Here is a 12,731-nt window from a genome sequence, read left to right as displayed (position 1 = left end):
CAAAGTGATTGATGACACCTGGAGACCAATCAAGAGGCTCCACTTGTGACCAATCAGTAAAGAAGAATGTAGGGCCTTCACATCAATAGCGCCATCTTGTGCTCAGGATGACAAAACCTACATTTTGACTTGTTTCTCCATTATAGATTTATTTGGTTCTCATCGATGTTCCGAAAAACCTCAACCATCTTCATAACCCAGTTAGGTTGCACATTCCTCATGGATTCAAACATTTATTAATGTTTGGATACACTGGGGCCTGAATGTTGGCCTTCCTGTGTTCCGGTACTTATTTGGGCAGTTCCCATACCTCTCCTATTTCAAAAAACAAAAAACAAAAAAACAAAACCTATATAAACGTTTTAAAAATGTTTAAAATAATATAATAATGTGAATATTATTAATTCACAGAACAAATCCTAAGAATTTCATTTTCTTTAGTAAGATTTTACGTCATTTGAAAGAGTCTGTTGACGCGCTGATGCCAACAAACCACGCCCCTGACAGGAAAAACAAACAAACAAACAAACAAAAAATTCACCACATCTGAGGAGCAAGCAGAGAGGGAAAAAAAACAGTTGCTATTTCAACGCCAACATGTCGAAAAAGACGGTTAAATTTGCTGTCTGTTTTTTCAAAAAGAAGGAAGAGTTGCATGACGCTTCAAACGGAGTCAGAAAAGCCTCCGAGATGCGGCGGCGACGAGGGCGGCTGCAGCGGTCATGTTGACGATCAAAATCGGCTGCAGCAGGAGGCTAGCGCCGCCACAGCTAGCCAGGTTACCTCCAGCTAGCTAGGTTCACCTCCAGCTTGCCAAGCCGGGGCTGGAGGCTGGCACCGAGGCAGCAGCTGGTCAGGTTCACCGCCAGTCGGAGCAGGAGGAAGCTCCAGCGCTAGCAGTCAGCCAGGTGGACCACCAACAGCCGGGTACCCTGGCATCAGCTAGCCCGCTACAACGGCCAGGGCAAGAGGCGGGAGCCGCGACATGAGCTCGCTTCCAGCAGGATTAGGGAGAGCGCATTGAGGGAGAAGAGTGAGGGCCGTCCAGCGACAGGTCAGGGATGGGATGATCTCTTAATACCGCAATAATGACGTAAGATTCGTGTGATTTATTGTGAGCTCTTTTTCATTGTTTGTGTTCATTGTTAGACCTGCTGAGAAATGAGTCGCTGACTGGAGACTGTAAGTCCCACCTGTGGTGATGTGGGCGTTCGCCTGTGCTGTGCAGAGGAGCCTAAAATAATTGTAAATTACCGTCATAACATGTATACCAAGACTATTATTTGAGATTGAGTCCTGTACGTCTCCCAGCATGGCGAGTGGGCATTTGTATGTTGTTCTCAGCATGTTTTCTGGATACGTTCCGGGACCTGTGGCTCTCACCCCTGAGCTGTCGGATGTACTTTTGTGTTCCGGCGCCTTATGATTTAGTCTACTGTAGGTTGCCCCCATGATGCAATCAGTCTCTAATTTTTTTTTTAACAAATCTGTGACTGCTTGTGTGCCTCTTGCTGTCAACTTGTTCATGAAGGACCTGTGCTTGGTCAGTGCCTCCAGGGGTCTTGAAGAACTTGTAGCCCTGCAACTCAATGACTTGACAACATGGATGCAGTTTCCACTTGGAAATGTTAGTTTACTTTCATCAGGATCGCGGCAGGTGCTTATTTTGACCAACACCCGTTGCCTTGTAATGTGCTAAAGGCCAAATTCAGCCCTTGCGTGGCTCCAGCCCGGAGCGTGCTCGCCCGTCACTGAGCTCTATCAGCCTCCCCTCTTCTCAGGAATCCTGTGGATCACCCTTTGATATCAGGAGTGGCACAAGAGTTTTAATTCGCTTGTGTATTGAAAGATGACGTCAAACAGAATCCGCTGTCACCATGAAGCAGGTGATCATCCTGCATGACTCAACGTTCCTGAAAGCGGTCCAGCGGGGGCTTGAACCGGCCCTGTGATGGTGGGGAGCCTGAGGTGAACAGGCGTGGTTCCCCACGCCGCGGCTCTGTTCCTAAAGGTGGCGAGATCAAATTATCACATGTCAAAGAGCTGATTGGAACTGACGCGAGTCTTCCAGGCATGTTGGAGCTAATAAGAGACAAAACATCCAATTAAACGCCGCAGGAGCGAAATCACAGAGCAGAACGCGGTACTAATTAGTATTAATTAGTGAGGTCTGATCACTCAGCAGCTTTCAGGAACGTTGAGTCCATTTCATGCTTCTTGTTGCCTCAACTTCATTTCAGATGGGAAAAAAAAATTGAGAGCTTTTGGTTTGTGTGCTTGGGTTAAAAATTACATGATAAAACAAGTGGCAGGAGTTGGAATGACGACAACAACAGCTTCAAGAATGAAGCGGTGTTTCGTTATTGTTTTGAGTTGACACCTTGAAGACGTCCACGAATTGTCAGAAGAGGTATTAGCCCTCTACACGCACGTGACCTCAATTAAAAGATGGAGACACAATAAAAGGTAGGAGAAACACTGAAATCACATGTTAGCATCAGAACTTTGTTGTTCTTTAATTCTGTCCTCCATGAATCATCTGACAGGAAACCCAGATGCTTTACTAAGTGTGTAAACCAAGTTTTTCTTTGTGCGCGGAAGGAGGCAGAAGCTCATCTTCATCTGCATTTCTTCATCTCACCCTCTGTCCTCTGCAGGCACTCGAGGCTTCATGTTCACATGAGGGGATCAGGGAGGCATTCACTGACACTCCGTATGGTTGAAAACCAGAAAAAAAAACCACTGCAAAGCTGTGGTGACCAACTGCAAAAAATAAACCCCAAACCGCTATCTAACTGCAAGAAATCAACCGGAGACTTGTTTTTACCTTCCCCTGGATTGTCTCACCAGATAATGAAGCGCTTCATTTACAGCTATCAGGGTTTTGGTACAAACAAGTCAGAGAGACTCGTACTGAGCGTTAATCTTACAATGTAAATCAAATGGAAAATAAACAAGTAAAGGTTATATACCGCTTGATATTAAAACAATTAAACTCGGATGTTCAGGTCTGAATAAAACATCACATCAAATACCCAATTCTGCATGTTCATCTGAAATTAATGGGGGGGGGGGGGTACCAGTCTGAACTGCAAAAAGGAACAGAAGGGGGGGAACAGCCCCTCGCACCCTTCATCTCATCAACGTTCGTCTGGTCGTGTGGTTTTATTTGTCGATTCCCTCGGCATGTGGGATTGTATCAGCTGGTGGAGCCTCGTCTCGCTAATAAATGAACTTCTGGCACCATTTTGCACTTTTAAAATACAAAAAAATGTGATAATGTGGACTCAGCGGAGATGAACACCCCCACCACCCCCACCACCACCATCCAACTCCTCCTCATGTCTCTGCCACTCTCTCAAGCCGACCACCACATCTCATTTCGCAGGCTAATAGCGGCGCTGATTGCTCGAGTGGACATCTATTCTTGCTGGATTGTGAAGAGACTCTTCTGCTCTGCTTTTGGTCTCGGCACAAGACGTTGCATGTCCGGAGTCTGAGCACAAGCCGCCACTTATCCAGCGCCTATGTGTCTGGGGGCGGTGACTCTGCCCTTCAAGAAAAAACAAAAAACCAGCAACAACAACAAAAAGAACCGATGCTGATACAAGAGTCAGATTGCCACCATGTTTCCAGACAGACATGTTTCAGTTTGTATTTCAACAACTGACCATCTTTGGTGTATTTTCAGCTCATTTCACATTAAAAACACTCAAGGAAACGGGTGATGGAGGCTCGTCCGGCTGCGTGTGCACTTTAACCCAGCGTCATATTATTGTGTGGAGCACTTAGCATCTCATCATTATTATTATTATTCATCCACTACACATGATCATTTGATTTTTTTTTTTTTTTTTTACTAAGAACACGTGACAAGACAGCCCGATAAAAAGAAATGCAAGACACCAAAATAAAAGCTCTTCCCAATTAAATGCATTAGATTCCCATGAAATTTATTCAAAAGCTAAGTGAATTCAACCAATTTGACCACAAAAACAGGTAAACATTTGTAATTTTAATTAAATCTCAAAAGAACAAAAACAAAACAAAAAAACAGCCCTATTTTGTGAGTGGCAAAAATACGCAGTTTTCATTTGTATTAGCATGCTAACTAGCATTGCCAACGCTGTGATTTTCAAACCTGGCCCAACCAGCAAACCGCAAGCAGTGCCCAAATGTTGGAAATATCTTTTAATGTTCAGTCTTATTGACTTGATTGAATTTTTTTTTCAGTGACATCATGATCACATGTTCATTTCCTGGACCTCCAAAAGGTCGTCTGCAGCCGGCACGCAGCTTCATTATTCGTCTTTGTTTCTTGATTCGCATGAAGAGCCTCTTCACTCCTTTAATGATCATGTGTTTGTGTCTGTAGGCATTGATGCAGACCTCCTTCAGCTCTTGGACACACACACACACACACACAGCTGAACACCCAGTTGAACCGATGGTGAGGATGGACCACCTTAGTTGGGAGCACACACATCAGGATCTTACATTTGCAGTGATGGGATGACATCACTAAACACATTATTTATTTATTTTTCTCAAACTGGACCAGGCTCCTGTGTTTTGAGGTCACGAAGTTCCAAGACTGAGCTGGAATTCTCTGGCCATCATCCATAAAATAACTACAATTTAACGTGAGGCGATGGTCCGTACCAAAGTCCATCCACTAAAAGTGTAGATTTTGACCACAGAAATGCTGAGATTGTTATTTTCAGTGTTCGAGGACACTGATGTGTAGCAGAGCGTCGTCATCGAGAGATCAGGCTGACTTGTGTGCCGTTCTTCAGTACTGTAGTGCTGGCGTCTTCTCATCATATCTACAGTTTGCCGTCTATAATGGAGCCCCTGAATATGCTGAGTCCCAGCAGGTGGGCAGCAGCCGCCGCCGCCGCCGCCTCCACACGGCACCGAGGTGGTGACGTTGTCTAAACTCTGTCAGCTTCCTGGCACTAACACACTTCCATCTACATCGAGGTGAGTGGGTTTTTTTTAGAAAAAAAGAGTTTGAAATAGAGGAAGTATTGTGTTCTGCTTACTCGTAGATGGTATCTGTAATAGGAGAACTCGTATAAAATGTATATAAAAACGTGTGTACGTGTGTGTCCTAAAAGGACTTCCTCTTTCCTGCAGCTCTGACTCTATCTAGCAGATGTGAGTCAGAGCTGTGACATGAGCCCTCACCAAAGTGCTGACAGCATGTGGACACCTTTATAAATAAAAACCCTCCGCTCCTAAGAAGGAGATTTAAAAATGTCCCCCCAAAAAAAAGGTTTCATCTCATCATTTACCTTTTCAATCTTCATAAATGTATACATACATATTTATATTGACTTTATTACTACTATTACTGTAACCATTCTGGCTACTTTATGAGCCACAGTCAGTGAACATACTAATGAGACGCTCTCACATCGATTCTGGGAGTTGACAACAAGTTTGAATAAGGCAGCCATTATCAGTTTCAGCCGTGGAGAGATGACCTGGAAATAAATGCATCAATGTGACCCCCCCCCCCCCCCCCCAAAAAAAAAGGACCGCCAAGGAGCACCGAGCAGATGTTGGACACTCAGTTTCAACAGTTAGTGCTCCCTCATTCAGCTGTTTTTCTTGTCCTTCCAGCTGTGAGCTGAAATTACCAGGCTGCTGCTCTTCACTACAGTTCAATTAAAACAACCTGAAACGAGGTGGTGGGGAGTTTCAAGGTTGCTGTTGTGTCCTTGTGCTTGAAATTTAAAAAAAGGCAGAGTGATCGAAGCTGAGACGGACGAAGGGAAGGGAGGGAAGGCTGAACAGATGATGACGGAGTCTCTTTCGCCTGTCTCAATCAACCCATGTGAGTGTGTGTCCACCTCTTGTCTCTTCAATCAGCTGCCCATCACCAGTGTGTGTGTTCATCTGTCTCTGTAAGGACCAGCGTGAGGGGGATGTGAGGTGTTACGGCTCACGCTTTGTGAAATCAGAGAGATAAATACAGTTATTAAAGCTAATTACCTTTAAAAAAAAAAAAAGTCATTAAACTGGACCAGGAGGGAAGTCAGCAGGTGCAGTTATACAATCTGACCACTTGATGGTGCACATAATCCATCACATCTAACAGAGGCCCCTGCGAAGGACTGGCGACCAGTCCAGGGTGAACCCCGCCTCTCACCCAATGTCAGCTGAGAGAGGCTCCAGGCCCCCCCCCCAGCCCCCATGACCCTTAACAGACGGAAGGAAGGATCTAACTGAGGCGGCCTGCTACTCAGGCAATAAAAACAGTCCCCAGTCCCCCAAAGCGGCTCTGGTGGGCCTCATGGTCGGGGTTTTGCAGTGTCTGCAGCATCTCCAGCGATCGGAACATCAGGAACAGATTCAGGCGAACGCCCGAGGGGCTGCGACCTCTACTGCAATGTGGACGAAAAACACTGACCTGCTGACCTCACCCCCGGACCAGTTCATTTTGGGATCATACCATGCAGAATTATCGTGGCGAATTCAGAAAATGTCCCAGTGTCTTTCCAAAAACCATCATGTTATTGTGTGACCTCATAAGTGTGTCTGTTAGCAGCATTTGTCTGCCACGCTGGAGGTGTGTTTTGGAAAGGCAGGTGTATTCGCACATTTGTGTGAATTTGCATTTTGAAAAAGAAGAAGAAAGAAACAACAAAGTACTTTCCGTAAAAAGAATGCAGCGAGACAAAATGACAGAGCAACACAGGTCAGATACAAAAAAAGACAAGTTTTGGTTTGAGTGTTTATTCTGAGCTGTAACGAAAAGATTACAGTATACACTCGTAAACGCCAGAAAATTGTGTTATAAATGAAAATCACTCCATAAATAGATGATAAAAACACAGACTGGTTCAATGGTAAATGGATGGAAGTACATTTACACCAGCAACAAATTAAGTGCCTTTATTTGTGTTTTCAACAGCACCAAATAAAAAATTAAAGCTGCAAGCAGTGTTGAACGGGCCATCGCACCCTCTTGGCGTCGGGGCGCGGTGTAGTCAAAGGGCTTCAGTCCCACGCAGATGTTTAAAGGCCTGGGCTGAAAGCACTGGTTTTACCCCCCGCCCTTTCCTTTGCTCTATCAGTTTGATGGGAATCTTAGAGTACTCTTGTCGTGAAATGTCATCATAAATCCCTTGACTTTGGGCAGACCCTACATCAGAATTCACATTTAAGCAGGAAAATTTGTCCTGAATCCAGTGATGCAGGTCGGAAAGTGGTCAGACTTCTGGTTTAGACGTCAGAAGCCTCAGTTTGACACAAAGTTACTGTCCAGAGTTTGCCTCCCCTTCGGTTTACATTGTAAAGTGCAATGTGGCACAGCAACGTTCGGGGCTTACAGAATCCAAAACCATCTGAGTTTACAACTTTTGTCCAGCACAGTGCCATAAGTCTTGTATCAAAGTTTGAAGGCAATAGCACTCACGCCCTAGGAGGCGATAGCGTTTGTTCGGGGTCCAACATTGGCGCAAAGTCGTACTTTCATGTGCATATTGTGGACTTCCTGGTTTAGGTCAGGGTGTCAGCGTATGATTCGTAGGTCTTGATGAGACGAATAATGGAGTTTTAGTTCCATTTCGCGACGACATTCCTACGGGCCGTGGCGCTCCTTTTTGATACCTAGGTGGCCACATGGAGCACATTCTGGCACTTTTTTTTTTTTTTTAATACATTTTACCAAATTTTTGAGCATCAAATTTGGTGAGTTTTTGGCCATGTTTAGGGGGACAAATTGAGGTCTAAAATGGCAGAGTTAGAAAGAAAGAGAAAGAAAGAAAGAAACAGAACAGATACCGTCGGGTCTTCGCCCCCTTTGGGTTTCAGGCCCTGATTAAAGCATTTTCATGTAGAAGAGAGGAAGTCTTGCAGTTGTTGACTAGAAAGTCTTCCCATGGCTTCACTCTCTGATGGACCTCAGGGATTTCAGCGCCTGCTGGCTGGTGGACTGCGATGTTGTTCCTGTATCACTAGCCACATCTTCCTCGCCGCAGCGAAGGACGCGGGGCAGCAAGCTGCAGAGGGCCTTCCTGAACATGGAGCTGGAGAAGATGTAGACGATGGGGTCCAGGGCTGAGTTCAGGAAGTTCAGCCCCAGAGACACAATGTTGAGCTGGGTAAAGGTGTAGAATGCGCTGCAGTCTAACGGGCGCTGCGAGCGTATGACCCAAATGCCGATAGTGGTCACAGTGGTGGGTAAAAAACACACCATGAACACAGCGACAATGACAATGCACATCCGCATGGCCTTGCGCACCTTGTTAGAGTTGCCTCTTTGCCGACCCTTCAGGGAGTTGGAGATCCGGATGGAGCAGAACATCAACATGGCCAGTGGGATGATGAACTCCACCACTGTCAGGATACGATGCATTGCCAGCAGTATGATGATGCCACGTGACACCTCCTTGTAAGACGTGAAGAAGAAGCACTGGGTGGTGTTGCCGGCGCCTTTGATGTGGTTGTAAGCTAGCATTGGAACCCGAGGACTGATGACCAACAGCCAGACAAACACCAACAGCAATCTGGCCTTTCTCCTGGTCATCCGGTTGAACCGGTGGTGAGGATGGACCACCTGAGAGAAAAGTCCAAACATCAGGATCTTACTTTTGCAGGAAGGTGATGGGATGACATCACTAAAAAGCCCTTTTGTTTTTGGCGTTTTTTTTTTTTTGTTTTTGTGTTTTTTTTCTCAAACTGGACCAGGCTCCTGTGTTTTGAGGTCACGAAGTTCCAAGACTGAGCTGGAATTCTCTGGCCATCATCCATAAAATAACTACAATTTAATGTGAGGCGATGGTCCGTACCAAAGTCCATCCACTAAAAGTGTAGATTTTGACCACAGAAATGCTGAGATTGTTATTTTCAGTGTTCGAGGACACTGATGTGTAGCAGAGCGTCGTCATCGAGAGATCAGGCTGACTTGTGTGCCGTTCTTCAGTACTGTAGTGCTGGCGTCCTCTCATCATATCTACAGTTTGCTGTCTATAATGGAGCCCCTGAATATGCTGAGTCCCAGCAGGTGGGCAGCAGCCGCCACCGCCGCCGCCTCCACACGGCACCGAGGTGGTGACGTTGTCTAAACTCTGTCAGCTTCCTGGCACTAACACACTTCACAGGTGAGTCTGGGTTTTTTTTTTTTAGAAAAAAAGAGTTTGAAATAGAGGAAGTATTGTGTTCTGCTTACTCGTAGATGGTATCTGTAAAAGGAGAACTCATATATAATGTATCCATCATATGTGTATATATGATATATATGTACTTATAGGGCTTCCTCTTTTTTGCAGCTGACTAACAGGTGCTGGTCAGTACTGTGACATGAGCCCTCCCTGAAGTGTTAATACCACTTCCACCGATATCCTCACCTTCTTAAAATAATAATTGCCCAAGTCTTTTTTTTTTTTTTTAACAATTTTTTTTTTGTTGCCTAAAACAACTCCTTATGATGTTTTGTCCCAATTTTTTCGTGTTTTTTTGAAAAACACGAAAAATGAATGAGGCAATTCTTTTCAAGGAGGTGACGATATTTATTCTTTATATATATAAAATAAAAACAACTGACAGCATCCTGGCAGTAAAACGCTTCCATCTGAATCTAGATGAGTCCGTTTTTAAAGAGTTTGAAATACAGGATATGTTACATTTTGCTTTCTCAAAGTAGTTTTCTCTAAATGAAGCACATATATGTATATCTATATATGTACATTAAAGTACTCTGAACTCTAGCACTGACGTGAGCCCTCACTAAAGTGTTAAGGGCACGCAGACACATGTAAAGTCATCTCCTCACAATTATGAGATTTCTGAATCTCAAAAATATGAAATTTTATCTCATAATTTAGCTTTTTGATCTAACATTTTTTTACTTTATATGTGAATTGTGTCTTAACATTGCAAGATTTTCATTAACGAGGCTGATTTCCTTTTTTTTCTACTGGGAAATGCAGGATTTTTTTGGATGGATGGATGGATGGATATATTTACACGAAAAATGAAGCCACAGCCAGTAAACATAATAATGAGACACTCTCACGTCGATTCTGAAAGTTGACAACAACTTTAAATCAGTCAGCGATGATAAGTTTCAGCCGTGGAGAGACGACCTGGAGCTGCAGTTTTCAGGTCGAGTGACGCATCAGTGTGACCCCCCCCCCCCCCCCCCCAAAAAAAGGAGCACCAAGCAGATGTTGGACACTCAGTTTCAACAGTTAGCGCTCCCTCACTCTACTGTTTTTCCTCTCCTTCCAGCTGTGAGCTGAAATCACCAGGCTGCTGCTCTTCACTGCAGTTCAATTAAAACACATCCATAAAATGGCTGCAGTTTAACATCAGGCAAAGGCCAAAGTCCACCCACTAACAGTGTATATTTTTAAACGGCAGAAATGCTCAGATTGTCATTTGAAGTGTTGGAGGACACTGAGATACAGCGTAGCGTCATCAACAAAACATCAGCTGGTTTGGTGAGCGAGGCTCTGGGGTACTTTAGCGTTAGCTTTTTCACATTATATCTTATGATTTCTGTCTACCATGGAGCCCGGCTAATTATTACAGAGAGAGTGTGTGTGTGTGTGTGTGTTCTTGTACTTGCTACCTATGGAGGACTAGAATACCGATTTAACCAACGGACGTTTTTGCCGGTCCTCACGTCTTCGAAGGGCTGTTTGAAGGTCAAGACTTGGTTTTAGGGTCGAGGTTAGAATCAGGTTCAGATTAGGTTTAGGGTCGGGCAGTCAGTTGAGATGTTTAGGTTTAGGGTGAGGGGCCAGGGAATGTATTACATCAATGAAAGTACATATAAGTACAAGAATGTGTGTGTGCGTGTGTGTGCATTGTAATGAGTAACATACCAAGGACCTGCTAGCATTGGCGAATCCAACAACTCACTTTGAATCACCTCTGTAATGTAGCGTAGGCAGGATTTTTGTCTCCTCACCTTAAAGTAGCGGTAAATCGCCACCATCGTCATGAGCGCGATGCTGGCCGAGCGGTTGGAAAACATCAGGAAGAGGTTGATCCGGCACAGGCCATCTCCAAACACCCAGTGGCGCCGGACCAAGGCATCGATCCTCAGAGGCAGACTGACGAGCACCATGAAGTCGGCGATGACCAGGTTGAAGAGGAACAGGTTGTTGGGGTTCCAGGTCTTCAGTTTGAAGCAGAAGATCCACAGGGCCACGATGTTACCCAGCAGTCCCAGTATGACATCAATGGAGATGACTGGCGGCAGGATCACACCTTCAAGCTGAATCCCAACAGGGGGGCAGCCGCCGCCGCCGCCGCGAGGCACCGGGGTGGTGAAGTTGTCTGAATGGTCTGACAGCATCCTGGCAGTAGAACACTTCTGTCCTACTCTGGACGAGTCCGTTTGGTTTAAAAAGAGTTTGAAATGCAGGAAGTACTGTATTCTTCTTTCACTGAAATGAAGCCCTTGTGTTTTTAGAAGACTTCCTCTTTTCGGCAGATTAGATTCTGTCCAAAAGATAAGTCTTTGACACCAGCTCGAGTGTTCACGCGGCTTTTGAATTTAACTCTCCCAAAACCTGCCAGAATTTGTGGCTGCTATGTTTTCGATGAAAAATCTCAATCCTCTGACCATCATTATGAGATTAAAAAGTCATTATTTTAAAAACACGATTTGTTTTTTTGACCTTTTTTTTATTTTTTTTTAATTCACCAACAATGTAAAACCTACCGGTTGACACATTCCTACGCTGTGCATTTTTCAAAACGCTGCTCAACATGAAGCAAGCCACCGCAGTGAAAGTGTTCTGAAATGCATTTGGTTAAAAAAAAGAAGAAAAAAAAAAGATTTCCACCTCAGATCAAAACCAATGTTCGGTAATGACGGCATGGAAACTCAAATAATTGTGTTTACGCATTTAAAACGACACAAAAGGTTGAGATCCAGGACTCACCGGTCAGACGCAGGTGGGATGGTGGCGCCTTGTGGGGGGGGGTTCAGCGCCGCTGCGTTTGCACCGCAGGTCTTCCTATGTTGTCAGCGATTACCACACTGGTGCTTGTGGTGAAACTTGTGAACTTGTGGTTTCTGACAAGCCCAGAAATGGCCGAGATATTTCCTCATCTAAGAGTCTGGATTAATCAGCGTCGTTGCAGACGGGGGTCTGAGGCCTGTTGAGGGTCGACTTGGGCTTCCCAACATGGAAAAGGTTGCCATCGTGTCCGGGTGAGAGGTGAAAGGCCACCACAGCGCCGGTGTTGCTCAACCATCAGGGGTTTTCTGTCATGAAATCTTCCGATTCTTCGGGTCAAACTATGTGTCAGGAGATTTCCTCTGCTGGGAAAAAAACAAAACAAAACACAGAGGAAGTGTTGAAACTTGAGGTCACCGATGTCACGCTTGAGGGTGACGAACCAGCACGGTGGCAGCTTCCATGGTTTGTCCACTTTTGCATACTGAGCTGTGACTAATCCAGGTGAAACTCGCCCGTGTTGTTGCCCGAGTACGTGACTCTAATCCCGTCTGAAGCGCGGCGTGGATTCATCCGTCCGCTCGCTGCTTGATACTTTCTTCAGCTAATTTGTTTTTCCAATTTCTGAAACTCCAAAGAGGCGAGAAATAAGCTGCTCGGAGTGTTTCGAGTGATAATACGCTAATCTCTCAGGTGAAGGAGGGATTCGTCTCCAGAAAACCTCGCTTCAAGTTCTATCCCTGTGTGTGTGTGTGTGTGTGTGTGTGTGTGTGTGTGTGTGTGTGTGTGTGTTTACTTGGTGCA

At 45.0% G+C, this 12,731-nt stretch overlaps 1 protein-coding gene across 1 annotated transcript; it reads right to left on the bottom strand.

Annotated features, from left to right (window-relative positions):
• Positions 1-6,739: 6,739 nt before the first annotated feature.
• LOC147239973 (hydroxycarboxylic acid receptor 2-like) lies at positions 6,740-12,082 on the bottom strand. The gene is made up of 3 exons (XM_086195383.1): positions 11,910-12,082; positions 10,928-11,345; positions 6,740-8,569 (listed from the first exon to the last, which is right to left on the bottom strand). The coding sequence occupies exons 2-3, from the start codon at positions 11,315-11,317 to the stop codon at positions 7,898-7,900; spliced, it is 1,062 nt and encodes a 353-aa protein (XP_086051509.1). The 5' UTR covers positions 11,318-11,345; positions 11,910-12,082; the 3' UTR covers positions 6,740-7,897.
• Positions 12,083-12,731: the final 649 nt, after the last annotated feature.

The sequence above is a fragment of the Aulostomus chinensis genome, chromosome 23, assembly GCF_037954235.1.
Source record: "Aulostomus chinensis isolate RoL2024-O1b breed Wild chromosome 23, RoL_Achi_v1.0, whole genome shotgun sequence".
In the NCBI taxonomy this organism is placed as follows: domain Eukaryota; kingdom Metazoa; phylum Chordata; class Actinopteri; order Syngnathiformes; family Aulostomidae; genus Aulostomus; species Aulostomus chinensis.
The sequence above is the reverse complement of the archived record's forward strand: the minus strand, read 5'-3'. Positions and strand labels throughout refer to the sequence as shown.